General features: G+C 42.6%; 1 protein-coding gene across 7 annotated transcripts in view; it reads right to left on the reverse strand.

Annotated features, from left to right (window-relative positions):
- The window catches only part of UBR5 (ubiquitin protein ligase E3 component n-recognin 5), a 149,699-nt gene extending 131,155 nt beyond the window's left edge, over window positions 1-18,544 (reverse strand). For 4 of the 7 annotated variants that reach the window (XM_055286944.2, XM_055286943.2, XM_055286942.2 and 1 more), the window contains exon 1: window positions 17,885-18,544. In XM_055286944.2, the coding sequence (XP_055142919.1) occupies window positions 17,885-17,946 (62 nt within the window). In that variant the 5' untranslated portion in view covers window positions 17,947-18,544. The remainder of the gene's footprint in view (window positions 1-17,884) is intronic. The other 3 variants (XM_055286946.2, XM_063642890.1, XM_055286945.2) reach the window with 1 other exon arrangement.
- Between the last annotated feature and the right edge of the window lie 15 nt (window positions 18,545-18,559).

Raw genomic sequence — 18,559 nt, forward strand, 5'->3', positions numbered from 1 at the left:
AGAAAAACACATTGTCTTTTATTCAGCTCCGTGATTCTATTGGTCTCTCCGAAAGATCTGCAGTTTTTTTCCCAATAACAGTGAGGCATTTGAACTGAATCATCCATTCAAGCTTGATCATCCTCATTAACAATAGTAAACACCAACAACTTGGCTGGAGAGAGGTGAAGTACATTCTTTGTAGCCACGAAATCAAGCAACTTGCCTACATGGAAAATGGAATTCACACCCCTTAGTGCACTGGTTCCATTACTCTATGCCTAACCCTTAGTGTACTGGTTCCATTACTCTATGCCTAACCAACTACATTAACCAGTTATGGCCAGGCCTAGCACATCATATTTACTTGATCATGATATGACCAAAGTCATTACTCAAGATAATTAACAAGGTATCCTTTTCTACAAGAAAATTATTCAACTGATTTGAAACTCTATGTACTCATCAGTCTAAGCATTCTGGGCCTCTTTTAGTTCCTCACATACACAGCAGTCTCTCACCTTAGGGTCTCCACATATGCTGTTTCTTCTGCCTAGAGAGCTCTTCCAGTTCTTAACACCTTGTCCTACGTCCTATATCCTACAGCTCTCCCACCAGCCTCTCTCAGCCTACATCCTTTTCATTCACTATCCCTATTCTCATTTTCAACACTTCTTCAGGTAAGCCTTTCCCCTGCCCAAGACTGAACTGGTGCTTCCAGTGAAGAATCCTGAACTTTCTCTTTTCACTGTACTTGTCACACTGTCCTGTAATTGTCTCTTTTTCATGAACCAAACACCACCACCAGACACCCAAGACTAGAACTGACAGGTAGCAGATGCCCCCAAATCTTGCTGAATAAACACTCTTTTAATGATTTCACATATATATATATATTTATATATATATATACACACACACACCTGTTTAGATACATATACACACTGTATTCATATTTATAATTACATATATACACAAACATACATATACACAAACAGTGTGTGTTCACATTAATATATAATTACATACACACACACGTAGAAAAACAAGTAACTTCCTCTACCCTTTTCAAAGGAAAAGCAATAAGGCTAAGTTAATGTAGGGTGGAGTCTTTGCCACTTAATTAATCATCTAAGCACTCCGGCCCTCAGTTTCCTCAGCTATAAACTAAAATAATAAAATCGTCCTTGGTGTAAAGTTTTGATGAACATCTCAAAACATTCTATTCAGCAGTGTCAAGTCACAAGGTAATATCTATTACAGTCTAATACACAGAACAACGGGTTTCCTGGAAAATAGAAGCTAAAAAGCTTCTCATTGAGCACGTGGCAGTACTAGGACCTACTAAACAGCATTCCCAAAAAACAAGAGCAACACACTTATCCATTAGAAATCAAAGGTAAACATTTTCAAACTCAGAAGGTGATATGCCATCATCAATGCGCTTTTGCTTTATCATATACTTGATAAAGCTGTACTCCAGCCTGAGTGACAGAGTGAGACTCCGTGTCAAAAATAAAATCAAATAAAGGGGGAAGGGGTGGGGGAGCAATACCGAAGACCTGGGGGGGATGTTTTTTAAGAGCTCCTCTTCAGTTAAATTAACCAGATAGCAAGAGCTTAGAAAGCTCTATTTTCTGTCCACTACTCCTAAATACCTATTAGAATAAGTACAAAAAAAGTAGAAGAGCAGGTCTGAGGCAGGAAATAAAAATCAAACCTTAAAATGGCAGAACTGGCCAACGTATATCAAATGTAACTCATAGAACAGTATCTATAGCTCTACAGTCACACAGATCCAAGGCTGAAACAAACTTTCAGACATTAAATACACCTCCTCATCTTACAAATGAGTGAAATGAAACTCACTGCATGAAAATGACTATGTGACTGTTTAGTGGAATGACCAAGCCTCCTAACTCCAACTCTATAGTCTTTCCAGTTCTCAGAGCTCTCTTCCATAGGGCCTGTCTGTGGTAGGTACACAGTATCTTTCAGATACACAGTATCATTCTTTAAATTCTGCAGGAATTGCTTGATAATTAGTGTCAATATCATAAAACAAACTTTCCAAAGATAGATAAAATTTTATTACAAAACTTAACAGATATATCTAAATTCAAATATATATATATATATATATATATATTTTTTTTTTTTTTTCCTTGAAACAGAGTCTCGCTCTGTCACCAGACTGGACTGCAGTGGCGTGATCTCGGCTCAGTGCAACCTCGGACTCCCCGGTTCAAGCAATTCTCCTGCCTCAGCCTCCCAAGTAGCTGGGATTACAGGCACACGCCACCATGCCCAGCTATTTTTCTTTTGCATTTTTAGTAGAGACAGGAGTTTCACCTTGTTGGCCAGGATGGTCTCAATCTCCTGACCTCGTGATCTGCCCGTCTCAGCCTCCCTAAGTGCTGGGATTACAGGCGTGAGCCACCACGCCCAGCCTGGTCTCATTTTTAAGTATCTCTGTGCGAGCAGCATTTGAAGAGGCCACATAGTCAATCCCAGCCTGTGCACAATGAGCAAACAGACTCTCTGCAAGGCTCAGATATCCTATCTTCCCTCCATCAATGCCTATAAACCAAACAAAATTCACCAAGCTCAAGAAAACTGAAGGAAGAGGATAAACCAGTCCCCACATCCTGCAACCTAGTCTTCAAAGTCCTTCCTACACAACCATTAGATCCTTCTTCCCTATCACTTATATTATCAATTAGCACTTAATTCCTTCTTTACATGTCTGTCTCCTCATCAAACTGAAAGCTCCATGAGGGCAGAGGCCAGCCATCTTTGTATTCCAGTGTATACACAGGTTAGCTGGCAAAGTATTTGTTGTATTGAGTTAAAGAATAAAAATCTAGCCGGGCGCAGTGGCTCACGCCTGTAATCCCAGTACTTTGGGAGGCCAAGGCAGACGGATCACCTGAGGTCAGGAGTTCGAGATCAGCCTCGCCAATATGCCGAAATCCTGTCTCTATTAAAAATACAAAAAATTAGCCAGGTGTGGTGGCAGGCACCTGTAATCCCAGCTACTCGGGAGGCTGAGGCAGGAGAATGGCTTGAACCCAGGAGGTGGAGGTTGCAGTGAGCTGAGATTGCCATTGCACTCCACCCTGGGCTACAAGAGCAAAACTACCACAAACAAACAAAAAAAATTTTTTCCCACTTTCCTTGTTCACTTATTTTCCGTTCATCAACATAATTAAGTAAAAGAAATCATGGACAATCATAGATTCACAGTTCTTTCTCCCTCTGAGTAATTCTATAATACAGAAACCCTTTTCCAAATATTCCACGTTCATAGATTAGAAGAATCAGTATTGTTAAATGTCTATACTACCCAAAGCAATCTATACATTCAAGGCAATCTCTATCAAAATACCAATGACATTCTTCACAGAAATAGAAAATACAATCCTAAAATTTATATGGAACCACAGAAGACCCAAAATAGCCAAAGCTACCCTGAGCAAAATAACAAAATTGGAGGAATCACATTACCTGACTTCAAAGTATACTACAGAGCTATAGTAACCAAAAAAGCATGCTACTGGCATAAGAACAGACACACAGACCAATGGAACAGAAACAAGAACGCAGAAACAAATCCATACATTTACAGTGAACTCATTTTCAACAAAGGTGCCAAGAACATATACTGGGGAAAAAACAGTCTCTTCAATAAATGGTGCTCAGAAAATTGGATGTCCATATGCAGAAGAATAAAACTAGTCCCCTGTCTCTCACCATACTCAGAAATCAAATTGAAATGGATTAAACTTAAATCTAAGAGCTCAAAGTTTGAAATTTCCCCCCCAAAAATTAGGGAAACTCTCCAGGACATTGGACTGGGCAAAGACTTCTTGAGTAATACTCTACAAGCACAGGCAACTAAAGCAAAAATGGACAAATGAGATCACATCAAGTTAAAAAGCTTCTGCCGGCTGGGCGTGGTGGCTCATGCCTGTAATCCCAGCACTTTGGGAGGCCAAGGAGGCTGGATCACGAGGTCAGAAGTTCGAGACAAGCCTGGCCAACACGGTCAAACCCTGTCTCTACTAAAAATACAAAAATTAGCCAGGCATGGTGGTGGGCGCCTGTAATCCCAGGTACTCGGGAGGCTAAGGCAGGAGAATCGCATGAACCCAGGAGGCAGAGGTTGCAGTGAGCCGAGATCGCACCACTGCACTCCAGCCTAGGCAACAGAGCAAGACTCCATCTCAAAATAAATAAATAAATAAATAAATAAAATAAAAAGCTTCTGCAAAGCAAACAATCCACCAAGTGAAGAGACAATACACAAAATGGGAGAAAATATTTACAAACTATCCATCTGATGAGATTAATAAGGAGAATATATAAGGAGCTCAAACAACTCTATAAGAAAAAATCTAATAATCTAATTAAAAATGAGCAAAAGGTCTGAATAGACATTTCTCAAAAGACATATAAATGGCAAACAGGTATATGATGAAAAAAAGCTATTCCCTACCACAATCACAAGAGCATGGAAATAGGAGTTTAAAAAAAGACCAAATGATCTAGCCCAACTCTCTCATTTTACAAATGTTGTATCATTTACTCAAGGTCATATCATCATATGGCCAGTTAGTGTCTGATACAAACAACAAATTCATGATCTTGCTTACTCCAACTTACATTCTATCTACCACCACATCAGACTGTCTAAAAATTTAAATCACTACATAATATACATTGTCTCATCAATTTTTTTTTTTTTTTTGAGACGGAGTCTCACTCTGTCACCCAGGCTGAAGTGCAATGGCGCGATCTCAGCTTACTGCACCCTCCACCTCCTGGGTTCAAGTGATTCTCCTGCCTCAGCCTCCTGAGTAGCTGGGATTACAGGTGCTCGCCACCACGCCCGGCTAATTTTTGTACTTTTAGTAAAGACAGGGTTTCGTCACATTGGCCGTGCTGGTCTCGAACTCCTGACCTCAGGTGATTGGCCAGCTTCGGCCTCCCAAAGTGCTGAGATTACAGGTGTGAGCCATCGTGCCCAGCCTATATCTCATCAATTTACAATCACATCTAAAAATGCAAAGTTTTCTTTAAACTATGTCTTCAAATCTACGTTATGTTAGAATAAACAATTTTTGGCTGGGTGCAGTGGCTCACACCTGTAATCTGAACACTTTGGGAGGCCAAAGCGGGTGGATCACGAGGTCAGGAGTTCGAGACCAGCCTGGCCAACATGGTGAAACTCAGTATCTACTAAAAATACAAAAAATTAGCTGGGCGTGGTGGCAGTCGCCTGTAGTCCCAGCTACTCAGGAGGCTGAGGCAGGAGAACTGCTTGAATCCAGGAGGTGGAGGCTGCAGTGAGCCGAGATGGCACCGCTGCACTCCAGCCTGGGCGACAGAGCAAGACTGTCTCAAAAAAAAAAAAAAAATTCAAAAATGCACATGGGGAATATGTTTCTATCTCTAGTATTTTGACATGGATGCCAAAAATATCTGGCATAATACGTTATCATTGAAGGAAGTTGGGTGATGGATCCATGGTACCCCTCTGTACCAATTTTGCATCTTCTTTTGAGTCTGTAATTATTTCAAAATAAAAGCTTAGAAAAACAAGCTAGGTGCAGTGGCACTCACCTGTAATCCTAACTACTTGTCTGTAATCCCAGCTACTCAGGAAGCTGAGGCAAGAGGGTTGCTTGAGCCCAGGAGTTCAAGATCAGCCTAGGCAACATAGCAAGACCCTGTCTCAAAAAAAAAAAGAAAGGTAGAAAAACAATACATGGCATACCCACCTGATGCCACTCCCTGAGCTCACTAATCTATAACCTCACTCTTCTCCAAGCTTTCCCCCTGAGCCAGAGAAAGTTCCAAACACTTCTCAACCCAAAGTTTCAGGACGGTTTGGTGTGGCAATTGAAACACACCAGCCATCCCTGGCCTAGCACACTTTTTGCACATGAGAAGCACACAAGCATTTACTCAACAAGAAAAACAAATCTGACACTGTTCTCAAACTCTGTGCAGGCAATAGCATGGCAAATATTTACACAGCCCAAACTCTACCTCTTGTAGCAGTCTTTCATAGTGTTACTATCTATGCATGAGCCTCATTTCTCCCAATTAGACTGTGACCTTACAAGCACCGAAATGCATTTTAAAAAGCTATCCTTTTAGTATCTCACAGTTCTGTAGAGGACCTAGAATTTATGTAACAATCTAAATTTTTCCAATTTCGTGGTTAAAAAAAAGAAGCGAACAAAAACAAACTACTCTAGCTTAGGGAGAGAAAGACACAAAATCAAGGAACAGGAAAATATCCTATTCTCAAACAGACAGGTATAAAACCCGTAAGTCTAAGGGGAAAAGAAAGGTTGGAGGCAGTGAAGAACTGGCAAGTCTGGCCCTATTTGCCATCATCAATTAATGTTAAGACAAAGAAAAGAGGGTAAGAGCCTTTTTACACAGTGGTCTTCAAGCTTTGCTGCTCCTGATGACAGTCCATCCCATGAGAACTACTGTTTTAAATCAAGAGACCTCCTAACTGGGAAAAGCCACCACAATCCATGATTTTACTACAATTTGACTAGGTTATGTTACTCATACAATAATTTCAATTCAACTGTCAGAAAAACCTTCTACTTTAAAAAAAAAAAAAAGCTTAAACATATCATGTCCCTAATCCCCAAAAAATGCTATTACCTCTCAAGAACGTCTTAAAATTGACCAAAGGAAGACAAAGACTGAATCTTCATGACAATTGAAGAAGCTTTTTACATTCCCAGAGCCCTCTGAAGAGCAGAGAGACCCCAGGGAAAAGCAAAATACCAACTGTCCTCGAGTCCCTGCCACTCTAGAGTTTCATGAAACCAGAAACATTCAGGGATGGTATGGGGTGGCTGCTAATTCCTGTACTGTACTACAGTACTGACTCCTGTCTCTGCAGGCAAGTGTCGTTATGTACTCTTCAGTAGCTCTCAGCTCTCAAAAGTAGCAGAAAGATGAACAGATGCCAACAAAATCAGCCCACATGTCATCTCTGACCTGCAAACTATGGCCTGCCAACCTACACTACAGAAATCACTAATTTCTGTTTCTGCATCCCCTAGGCAGTGACAAAATCCTACCAGGAATCATCTCATGTAGCAGGAATTTGGGGTCATCCTCCTATTGGCAACTATAGGAGGCAAAAAAAAAAAAAAGTACTTCCCCAAAAAACAACTACAGAAACAAAAGGTCCCACTGCCCATACTCCCCCTACTCAATTATTCTCTAATCTACATATAATAATCAGAATACCTGATAAGCAGAAAAAACACAATCACTTAAGGAAAACACCTAAGGATTTCCTGGAGATGAAGACAAGTTTAAACATCACTAGAAATATAAGCCTATTAAGAGAATGAATGTTTAGCCAGACATGGTGGCTCATGCTTATAATCCGAGCACTTTGGGGGCTGAGGCAGGAGAATCACTTGAGTCTCAGAGTTTGAGACCAGCCTGGGCAACATGGTGAAACCCCATCTCTATGAAAAATACAAAAATTAGCCAGGTGTGGTGGCACGCACCTGTAGTCCCAGCTACTAGGGAAGCTGAGGTGGGAGGACTACCTGAGCCTGGGAGATTGAGATTGCAGTGAGCCAATATTGCATCCCTGCACTCCAGCCTGAGTGATAGAGCGAGACCTTGTCTCAAAAAAAAAAAAAAAAAAGAAAGTGAATGTATGTTTATAAACTACACTCGCCCACAATTTCATAAAAATCGTTTGATTGCTGATGCTTCCTTAAAAGACTTAAAGTAGGGTTTGTAGAGGCAGATGATGCTACAGAGCAATAATTGGACAAGTTCGAATTACTTCTGGACAAGAAACAAAGCCACTACTACAACGTAAGAGAACAGATAATCAGCTGAAAAACCTAATACCCCTCTCCCCAAAGCCTTCTATATAAAACTCTGTTTTCATCATTTAGAAATTAAAATAACCCTACCATATTGTCTGTGCTTTCCTAGCTTTCTCCATCAAATTAACTTCCTAATCTCAAATTTAGCTTTTCTTAAGGCTTAAAAAACCATCTTCCTCCACCTCTCACTTCATAACAAGGAGGCTGTCACGGAAAACACCCAAATGAATTTCCACCATGTCCCTAAGTGTCTTGGAGACACAGGTAAGGCCATCTCTGGAGTTCTAGGTTGTCTGTGAGGTAGACCTGGTATCTGAATTCAAGTAAAGACCTGGAATACCTCATCACCTGAATTCTGAACAGCAGATTCATGCTGGAGCAGAGCCAATTTCTTGAAACGGCAGGTTCTCGACACTTCTATATCACAGAAATGGAGCCTGAACTCATGGAGAAGAAAATAAAAACTTATCTACTGATCCATTCATCACAGTGCTTTGTAGACTAGCCACTATCACAAGCTTTATAACTAGCAATCTAGAATACAACCATTACATTTAATGGAATTCTAAAATATAATCTTTTTACATATACTAGTATGTTTTTTAATTAACACAAAAATGTGCTGTCAAGAAAAATTTAGGTTTTTATTATCAGTGGACTTTTCCTACGAAAAATATTGTAATAAATTGAAGCCAAGAAAAACTTCAGGCCAGCCATGGTGTCTCCTGCCTGTAATCCCAGCATTTTGGGAGGCCAAGGTAGGAAGACAGCTTGAGGCCAGGAGTCTGAGACCAGCCTGGGCAACACAGCAAGACCGTGTCTCTAATTTTAAAGAAATAAATAAGGCCAGGCACAGTCATTCATGCCTGTAATCCCAGCACCTTGGAGAGGCTGAGATGGGATAATTGCTTGAGCCCAGGAGTTCGAGACCAGCCTGGGCAACATAGACTCCATCTCTATAAAAAATTAAAAATTAGCCAGGTGTGGTAATGCAAGCCTGTAGTCCCAGATACTCAGGAGGCTGAGGCAGGAGGATCGCTTAAGCCCAGAAGGTCAAGGCTGCAGTGAGCCATGTTCACATCACTACACTCCAGCCTGGGCAACAGAGCAAGAGCCTGTCCCAAAAAAAATTAAAATAATAAACAAACAAGAAAAAAATAAAGACTAGAGAATAGTTAGAAAGAGTAAACTACCCAAATTTATATCAGCTAGAAAGCAGATTTAAAAATTGTGGTACAGTCATGAAATAAGTACTACTTTTGTTTGTTTGTTTTGAGACTGAGTCTCACTCTGTTGGTCCAGGCTGGAATGCAATGGCACAATCTTGACTCACTGCAACCTCCATCTTCCCGGTTCAAGCAATGAAAATACTACTTTTAATATAAAAGAAGAAACTACTACATGCTGCAACACAGATCTGTCGCAAAAGCATTGTTCTAAGCAAAAGAAAACAGACACATGATTCCATTTCTATGAAATTCAAAAAGGAAAAATATTACAGTGAGAGAAAGCAGAACAATGGTTGCTAGGTAGCCAGGACCTAGCCTAGGGGGAAGTGACTGAAAATACAAAGGGAAACAAGGTAACTTTTTGGGGTGATGAAAATGTTCTGTACCTGGATTGTGGTGGTGGTTACACAACTGTACATATTTGCCGAAATTCATCAAACTGTACACCTAAAATGGGTTAATTTTACTGAATGTAAAGTATAACTCAATAAAGATGAAAGAGTCAAAGACATTTTATTAGGTGATACTGTCAGAAATTGAACAAATAACAGTACTTTAGCAGTGCAATTAACATAAATTGTGTATTTACAAGTAAAACAACATTAAATATTAATACCTTCTTTAATATCCTGACAAAATGACAATGTTACAAAGCATGGTTATCTAAGAATTTATCGTATTTCTAATTTTGAAGGGGTTTTGTTACCACTACACTGATTGTCTCAAGAAAGTAATAAGAAATATGATCTCAGAGAATAATTTCTTACAGCCAAGTTCAGTTGACTAATACCTCACCTATTAATTTATGAAAATGCTGCAAACTTTTCACATGACAATCTTATTTCTCAAAGTGACCCCATGAAAAAATCACTTGATTTCAAGAATCCTGTCTTATCATCATTATCTAACAATTACAAGTGACTGCTGACAAAAAATGCTGTCATACCGGAGGTTAAGAAGTTATAGCACTGGCTGGGCGCGGTGGCTCACGCTTGTAATCCCAGCACTTTGGGAGGCCGAGGCAGGCGGATCATGAGGTCAGGAGATCGAGACCATGGTGAAACCCCGTCTCTACTAAAAATACAAAAAATTAGCCGGGCGTGGTGGCAGGCACCTGTAGTCCCAGCTACACAGAGAGGCTGAGGCAGGAGAATGGCGTGAACCCGGGAGGCAGAGCTTGCAGTGAGCCGAGATTGCGCCACTGCACTCCAGCCTGGGTGACAGAGCGAGACTCCGTCTCAAAAAAAAAAAAAAAAAAAAAAGAAGTTATAGCACTGAGGCCTGGCACAGTGAGTGGCTCACGCCTGTAATCCCAACACCCTGGGAGGCTGAGGCAGGTGAACACCTGAGGTCGGGAGTTCAAGACCAGCCTGACCAACATGGTCAAACCCCATCTCCACTAAAAATACAAAATTAGCCAGGTGTGGTGGCTCACGCCTGTAATCTCAGCTACTTGGGAAGCTGAGGCAGGAGAATCACTTGAACCCGGGAGGCGGAAGTTGCAGTGAGCAGAGATCACGCCACTGCACTCGAGCCTGGGCAACTCCATCTCAAAAAAAAAAAAAAAAAGTTATAGCACTGAGCTCTAAGGAACTAATTAATTCCCTAGTGGCCTCTTCTTCTAAGGTTACAATCCAAACAAGTTTCTCTTATTCTACGAATGTCAAATTTTTTAACATGTTAGAACCCAATCAGCTTTATTAAGTAAAATTATCAAAACTGTCCATCAGAAATAAGCGTTTATGAGACAACAGGAAAATCTGGGCAATTTTGTTATTAAGATTTTTTTCAGGTTTTTTTTAAAGGCTTCATATTTTGAAATATATAGTGAAGATACAGCAATTAAAATACCTGATAGAGGAGAATAAATGGGGAGAGAGTTGAAATCAGATTGGCCATGAGTTGACAACTGTTGAGACTGGGTGATGGAAACATGGTTGTTCATCATACTATTCTCTCTACTCTTGTATATGCTTAAAATTTTCCAAAATAAAAGGCTTAAAAATAATACTCAGGGGAAAACTTAAAAACCAGTTCTAAAAATAAACCAACAATTCATAACCACAGTGAGCCAAGAGAAGAGGCTATTCTCATTTGACCAGAATGCCAAGGAGCCAAAATGACAGAAACATGGATGCTAACTGGAGTCTGTTTTCTTAATTAGAAATATGTATAATATGGGCGAGCGCAGTGGCTCCCGCCTGTAATCCCAACACTTTGGGAGGCCGAGGCGGGCAGATCATGAGGTCAGGAGTTCGAGACCAGCCTGACCAATGCGGTGAAACCCCATCTCTACTAAAAATACAAAAATTAGCCAGGTATGGTGGCGTGCGCCTGTAATCCCAGCTACTCAGGAGGCTGAGGCAGGAGAATCGCTTGAACCCGGGAGGCAGAGGTTGCAGTGAGCCAAGACTGCGCCAAGATGGCACCACTGCATTCCAGCGTGGGCAAGAGTGAGACTCAAAAAACAAAATAAATATGTATGATAAAATGAGGGAGGGGAGACATTAAGTATATCCTCCTGTAACATAAAATTGCTCCCTTTAATATACCTTATAAGACCTACGTTCGTGTAACTCAGTCTTCAGCAATTAAATTTTCCTCTGGAAACTATTTCCTAAATAACCTAATTGTCTAATGGTTACGGAAAAAAACCCTGACCTTTTTAAATTTCATCTATTATTCCTAGTCGTATTCCTGTGTATCCTGTAATTTTCTTCACAAGTGTCTGTTTATTCCTAGGCCTATGATTCAGTCACAGATTTCCTGATTTATAAAATTGCTCTGCCTTTGTTTTGATTTTCTATTTTGTTTGGCTATTCTATACCCTGTTGTTAATCTTACTTAAGCAAATTCATTTAAACATTTTAGTTAGGCCAGACTGTACTTTTCCAATACAATAAATCTAGTATTGGCTTTTTATTGTTTGTTTTTGAGATGGAGTCTCGCTCTGTCACTCAAGCTGGAGTGCAGCAGCGCAATCTTGGCTCACTGCAACCCTCTGCCTCCCAGGTTCAAGCAATTCTCCTGCCTCAGCCTCTTGAGTAGCTGCAACTACAGGCATGCACCACCACGCCCAGCTAATTTTTGTATTTTTAGTACAGATGGGGTTTCACCATGTTGGCCAGGCTGGTCTCAAACTTCTGACCTCAGATGATCCGCCCACCTCAGCCTCCCAAAGTGCTGGGATTACAGGCATGAGCCACCGCACCTGGCATAATGCATTTAGTACTGCTTTTAGGTAACAATCTCAATAATCAAATGGTGAGATTTTTCACTGATTCGGTGATATGATGCTCTCTCCCACACAACCTAATGCCTGGGGGGGGGTTTGCATGATTTTTTTGTGTTTTTTTTTTTTGTTTTTTGGTGCAGCACAATAAAATTTCAAGCAGCTTTCAACTATCATAACCTTTACTCACCACAACCTTTGTTATGCTTCATATAATCCCTGGCGTTATTTTCTGGCTCCTACTGAGAGGGTGAAGATATCCCTGAGTCTTTAAAACCTCAAAGTTCTTAATAAACATAATGAGCACTCACTGAATGCCAAGACTTGTGCAAAAACACACTTTCTATGCCAACACTATCCAAGAGAACTTTCAGTGATGATGGCACTGCTCTGTATCTGCACTGTCCAATGTGGTAGTGAGTAGCTACGTGGGGCTACAGTGCACTTAAAATGTGACTAGATACGGATGAAGTGACTTAAATTTTTATTTAATTTTAATTAACCTTAATTAATTAATTTTTTTTTTTTTTGAGACACAGTCTTGCTCTGTCGCCCAGGCTGGAGTGCAGTGGCGCGATCTCAGCTCACTGCAACCTCTGCCTCACGGGCTCAAGCAATTCTCCTGCCTCAACCTCTTGAGTAGCTGGGATTAAAGGCGTCCACCACCACACCCGGCTAATTTTTGTATTTTTAGTAGAGACCGGGTTTCACCATGTTGGCCAAGCTAAGGGGTCTTGAACTCCTGACCTCAAGTGATTCGCTCACCTCAGCCACCCAAAGTGCTGGGATTACAGGCGTGAGCCACTGTACGGGCCTTAATCTTAATTTAAATAGTCATGTTTTAAAAATTAAGAATATATATTGTGGCCAGGCACATTGGCTCATGCCTGTAATCCCAGCATTTTGGGAGGCTGAGGCAGATGGATCACCTGAGGTTAGGTTCAAGAGCAGCCTACCCAACATGACGAAACCCCATCTCTACTAAAAATACAAAAATTAGCCAGACATAGTGGTGTGCGTCTGTAATCCCAGCTACTTGGGAGCCTGAGGAGGGAGAATCGCTTGAACCCAGGAGGTGGATGTTGCATTGAGCCGAGATCGGGCCACTGCTTCCAGCCTAGGAGACAAAGCAAAACTGTGTCTCAAAAAAGAAAAAAAAAAGAATGTATATTGCTTGAAATATTCTTCATAAAAGTCATTTTCACTTATTTTTACAACTAAATGCATTGAAGATCATCTAGGATGGGCTTCCTTAACCTTAGCACAACTGACATTTTGGACCCCGTAATTCTTTGTTGTGGGGGCTATCCTATGCATTATAGGATGTTTAGCAGCCTCTCTGGCCTCCATCCACTAGAGGCCAGTAGCAATGCCCCGGCTGTGACAATAAAAAAATGTCTCCAGACACTGCCCAATAAGTGGAGGGGGTTGGGTGCGGAGGGTGCAAAATCACACCAAGCTGAGAAGTACTAATCTAGAACTAAGAGTCGATTCTGCTCTCAATGCTAAGGATATTCTAGGGCAACTTTTTTGAGTTCCTGCTTTGCTATCTGGAAACCGGGCGACACATAAAAAGTTAAAAGTAACCATCTCTTCGTAATGTTTTCCACAGAATCCACATTATAATATTGATCTTTTCCCATCCACTGTCTCAACTGTTCCTCCCTGACCTTGAGGAGAGTGCTACACCTAATTCAGAGATTGATGTGGGGCGTTCTAAGAGGTTAAATGACTAGGCTACCAGCACAGAGTTTGAAACTCCTGTCTATAGTATCTTACCTTGTGTTATGACACCTGAAAGGGAAACTCCTTAGAGAAAAATCCTTTTGATATGACAATCTCAATAAAGACTGCTTATGATTGCACAATACATTGTAATGCCAAAAGGCAAATCTCACAGGAAAATGCCACATACAGACAAGCAATGAGAACTGGTTTGTTTTGTAACTAACCTGCATCTTGAGGAATAATTCAGGACAAGGACAATAAATGCCATAACCACATCACCTTAAGAAGACCTATCCTAACCTAGTACCAAGAAAAGGTTAAGAGGGTCAGCCTCTGACGAAAAGGCATAAACCAATTAGGAGCCCTGGAGAGGGCAGTTGACAGGAAAATGGAATCAAAACTCTAAGACAGGTGGCCACACTGCCTGAAGACTGGGATGTCTGAGACAGCACAACCATTCTGGAACACGAGCCACGTGAAGTGGAATGGAGCCCTGGACTTAAAAAAAAAAAAAAAAAAAGTCAGGAGACCCATCAGGTGGACCTCAGCTGTCTCTCAGTAGTTGTACCCCTGCATAAACACTGTAAATCTCTGTGCCTATTTTTTCAGCTCATTAGTGAGGCACTTTCCAGGCTATTAGTGAGGCAGGCCTTTCCAGCTCTCCCCTCAAGCTCGAAGAACCACATTCTTTATATTGTTTTACTGTTTCTCTGAGACAATGTCTTAAGCAGGAACATAGTACTAACTCAAGAAATCCATTGGAAAGGAGATCAAAACGTCCAAAGTATCTGAGCACTGAATGGTTTCAATTCAGCTCAATGAATATTTGCTTGAGGGCCCAGCATTCTGTGCCAGCATTCTGGGAAGTCACAGCCAACATCCTCTTCTTTCCACCCCAGCCATCCCCACCTGTATTTGTCAATTTCATCCTGGCATCATTATTAATCATTATTGGCAAGTCTGAAAACACAAATTATGAAAAAAAAAGATACTTCTTTATGCTTTGTACATTTTAGACACTTGAGACATCAGACTATGATGCTGAACAAAATATTTGACTTTTTAACAGGATGTGGGTAAAGAAAGAAAACGTATTTGGAGAAGAAAACACTACTGTTTTGAGGACCAAGTTTTCTTCAACTGAGCAATTTATTTGCAGTACCATTCTGCCTGTCTAATCTTACTACTTTTAGTCCAAAGTATAAAGTCTATTTACACCCTTTTCATACATAACTATGATTATCATTTGTGACTCTCATACATTTCTCATAATAAAAAAAGTCAAGCTACAGTAGCAGTCTCTTTTTTATTGCCCAAACTTACTAAAACTTGGTAAAGTTTTTATCTTTAGATGAAAATACGCTTATTCTAGTTAATTAAAAGGTTCCAGAAAACCAGTCTCTTTTGGAAACAGATTTTTCTCAAGTGACAGGTTGATCCTATTACTTTACAAGTAGGTATGCAAAAGGAGCCTTCCTTTTGAAAGGGAAACACAGAACAGCTCCTGCCACAAATCAGCTACTTCAAAACTTAGGATATGTGCCTATTTTAAGTGCTGCCTTCACAAATAAAAGACAAGACATGTTTACCGCTACTACATACGACCATATAGCTCTTTATAATTTCACCTACAGCACCTTTCTATTTTTCAAATATCTGCCACCGTGATGCACATGTTATGACTCGTCTACTTTTTTCCTAATTTCATGAAATTAAAAGTCACAATGATCTAAATATTTTTAATGTTGCATAATGATAGAAGAATCAAACAAAGCTGACTGTTTATCCTAGGAATGGAAAAAGAAGAGTTAGCATTTAAAAAGATACATTACTTGTAAATTTCTCAAATAGCTGAAGCAAAAGGAATGCTCAAAAATGAATCAAAGTGCCCAACACAACCGCAAAATAGGTTTTGGCATGCACAGTCAACTGAGTAAACTAGTCAGGATTCTTGGTACATAAAGTTAGGACTAATATAGAAAACATGCCCTACCTCTCTTCTCTCTGGTGCAATTTTCTAAGTAACAAGACAAGCACTACCAACATGGTTCTACTAATGACCGTAGAGCTATCCTCACTACCAGACTGTTTCTAAATTGTACCAAAAAATCTTATGTTAATCTCTCCAAAAGATCTTTAATGAAGTAAAATCAGGCTAAGAACCACATAACAAAATGTTAAATAACTTAAAAGTTATTTCAGAATTTAAAGGAACTATGTGACAACTCTGAGTAGTTAGTATTTTCAGTAAGTATTTCAAAAGATTCCCAAACATGTTAAATACAATATGGCTACAGCAAAGATTAGGCAAATCCGAACCAAGTGCAGAAACTAAACCGCCAGCTCTGGATTTAAAAGCTGTCTGCCCCACTTGAGGCGGTTAGATACACTGACACAAGAGGCCAGTATCTCAGCAGCAAGTTAGGCCTCTTGCTCCCTCTGGGAAGCGCATGACAAATAGGGCATCATGCAACTTAAGTCACCCGGTCACTTAGGAAAAATTCTATCTAACTTCTAAACTTGGGACCAGATGGCCTTCTATACGCAAAAGAAACGTAGAGAGCAGTGAAGTACTGGGAGAGAGGAAGATTTAAAATGCTCCACTTTGTGATCCTGTAAACATTTAGCCCATCATTAGATGTGAGTCTTAGATTCTAAGACATGCTTTAATGGAGGCCTCCCTCAACCTCCTGAGTCTGTTTTCCAACACTGAAGGAACTTTTCCGGCTTTATCTCAGTTCCCTGAGAGCATGCGGCACTGCAACTCAATATTCTAAACTGGCAAGGAATGGTGGCGGAAGAAAGGAAGAAATCCAAATCAAAACAGCCTTCTTATAAAAGACAAAAAAATAAAATAAACTCATAATTCATCCTCCGCCCATAGCAAACCCAACCCAGAAATTTACAGCGTGTTAAGAAAAGCAGCATTGCGAACTGCAAACGTAAGAGTTTTCCTTTGACACTCTACGCATGGTTTTCAGCTGTCAAATTACAACTCAGGAAAACACTATCATTAGAATAGAAAAGGAAACAAAAAAGCTCGCACCACAGGGGCTAGTAGCAGGAGCTGCCAGCACCATTTCAGGAGGAGAGCAAAGAGAATCCAATGCACTTCCCCTCCCCCGCTTGAATCCATCCCCTCCCGGGGCAGGCAAACCTCACTGCAGGGGCTCAAATTTAATAATAATAACAATAATCATGGCGCTTCCTCCCTCACTCCCTCCCCCAACTATCACCTCCCCCTCCCCCGCTCCCAGCAATCTGCCGGGAATCGGCTTCTCTCCCCCACCCCACCCCGGGATCCCCAGGTCCAGACCACCCCACCGGACACAGCTGCCGGGGGCCCGGGACAAGACCAGCCCAGCCTACCCCGGGGCCCCTGGCCCCGCTTCTCCTCTTCCCTCTCTTTTTATCTCCACCATCCCCCATCCGCATTGTCTGTCTCAATTCAACTTTGACTAATATGGATTCCTCGGGCCTTGGCCGGGCAGTAATTACCGCCTGCCCCCCGGGAGCCAGAAACCTCCCCCCATCTCCGCCGAGTTCAACGCCGCTCCTTGCGGGAGGGGGGAGGGGGCTTACAGCGCGCTCTCCAGTCTACACCGCGGGTCCCGTCTACACCGCGCTCCCCCCGCGGCCCCCTGCCCCCGGGATCAGAAGTTTGCCCCGGAAGGAGCCTAGCAGGAGGCAATAAGGACCCCCGCACCCCACCCCAGCTGGCCGGGCGGCGCGTAAACACCCGCACCCGCCAGGCACGGCCCGTGGGGGAGGGAAGGGAGGAAAGGGCGCCCCTCCCCCCGCGCCCGCCGACCCGCCAGCCCTATTACCTGTCATTGAGCTGGTCCTCGGTGCCCGGCAGCGGGTGAACCACGAAATGGATGGACGTCATGGTGCTTTCCTTCTCGTCCTCCTCCCGAGGGCGGCCCCCTCCCGCTCTCGCCCGCCCCCCAGCCCTCTACCCCTCCCCAAAACCCACAGCCGCCGCCGCCTCCCAGTCCCCAAATGGAGGGAAGCAAATACGCAGGGGCCGCCGCCGCCTCCCTGCCAGGCGTGTGTCCGCGGCCCGGAGGGGCGGGCAGAAGGGCGAATCCACACGCCACCCGCTCCCCCGGCGACAGCGCGGAGTGCGAGGCTGGCGGCCGGGACCAGGGGCGCGCCGCCGGCCAGCGGCAGACGGGCGTTGGGAGAGGGGCGGCCGGGGGAGGAGAGGGGCGGCTGCTGGCTGCGGGCTACGGGGACGGTCTGGTCCCAGCGGCGGACGGGATCCGGACTAGGGGAGGTGGGGAAGGAGGGGAAAGAGATGAGCCCGCACCGCGCGTCACTAGCGAGAAGCCGCCGCCGCCGCCAACACCGCCGCCGCCATCTTCACTTCTGTCCCAGTTTCTCCGTCTCGCAGGCTCCGCTCCGGAGCGGCGGGGGAGGGGCAAACGGGAGGAGGAGGAGGGAGGAGATCGGCGGGCGGGGGCGCGGCGGCGAGAGGCGGGGCTCCGGGAAACGGGCGG

This window comes from Symphalangus syndactylus, chromosome 7, assembly GCF_028878055.3.
Source record: "Symphalangus syndactylus isolate Jambi chromosome 7, NHGRI_mSymSyn1-v2.1_pri, whole genome shotgun sequence".
NCBI classification, from domain to species: Eukaryota; Metazoa; Chordata; class Mammalia; order Primates; family Hylobatidae; genus Symphalangus; species Symphalangus syndactylus.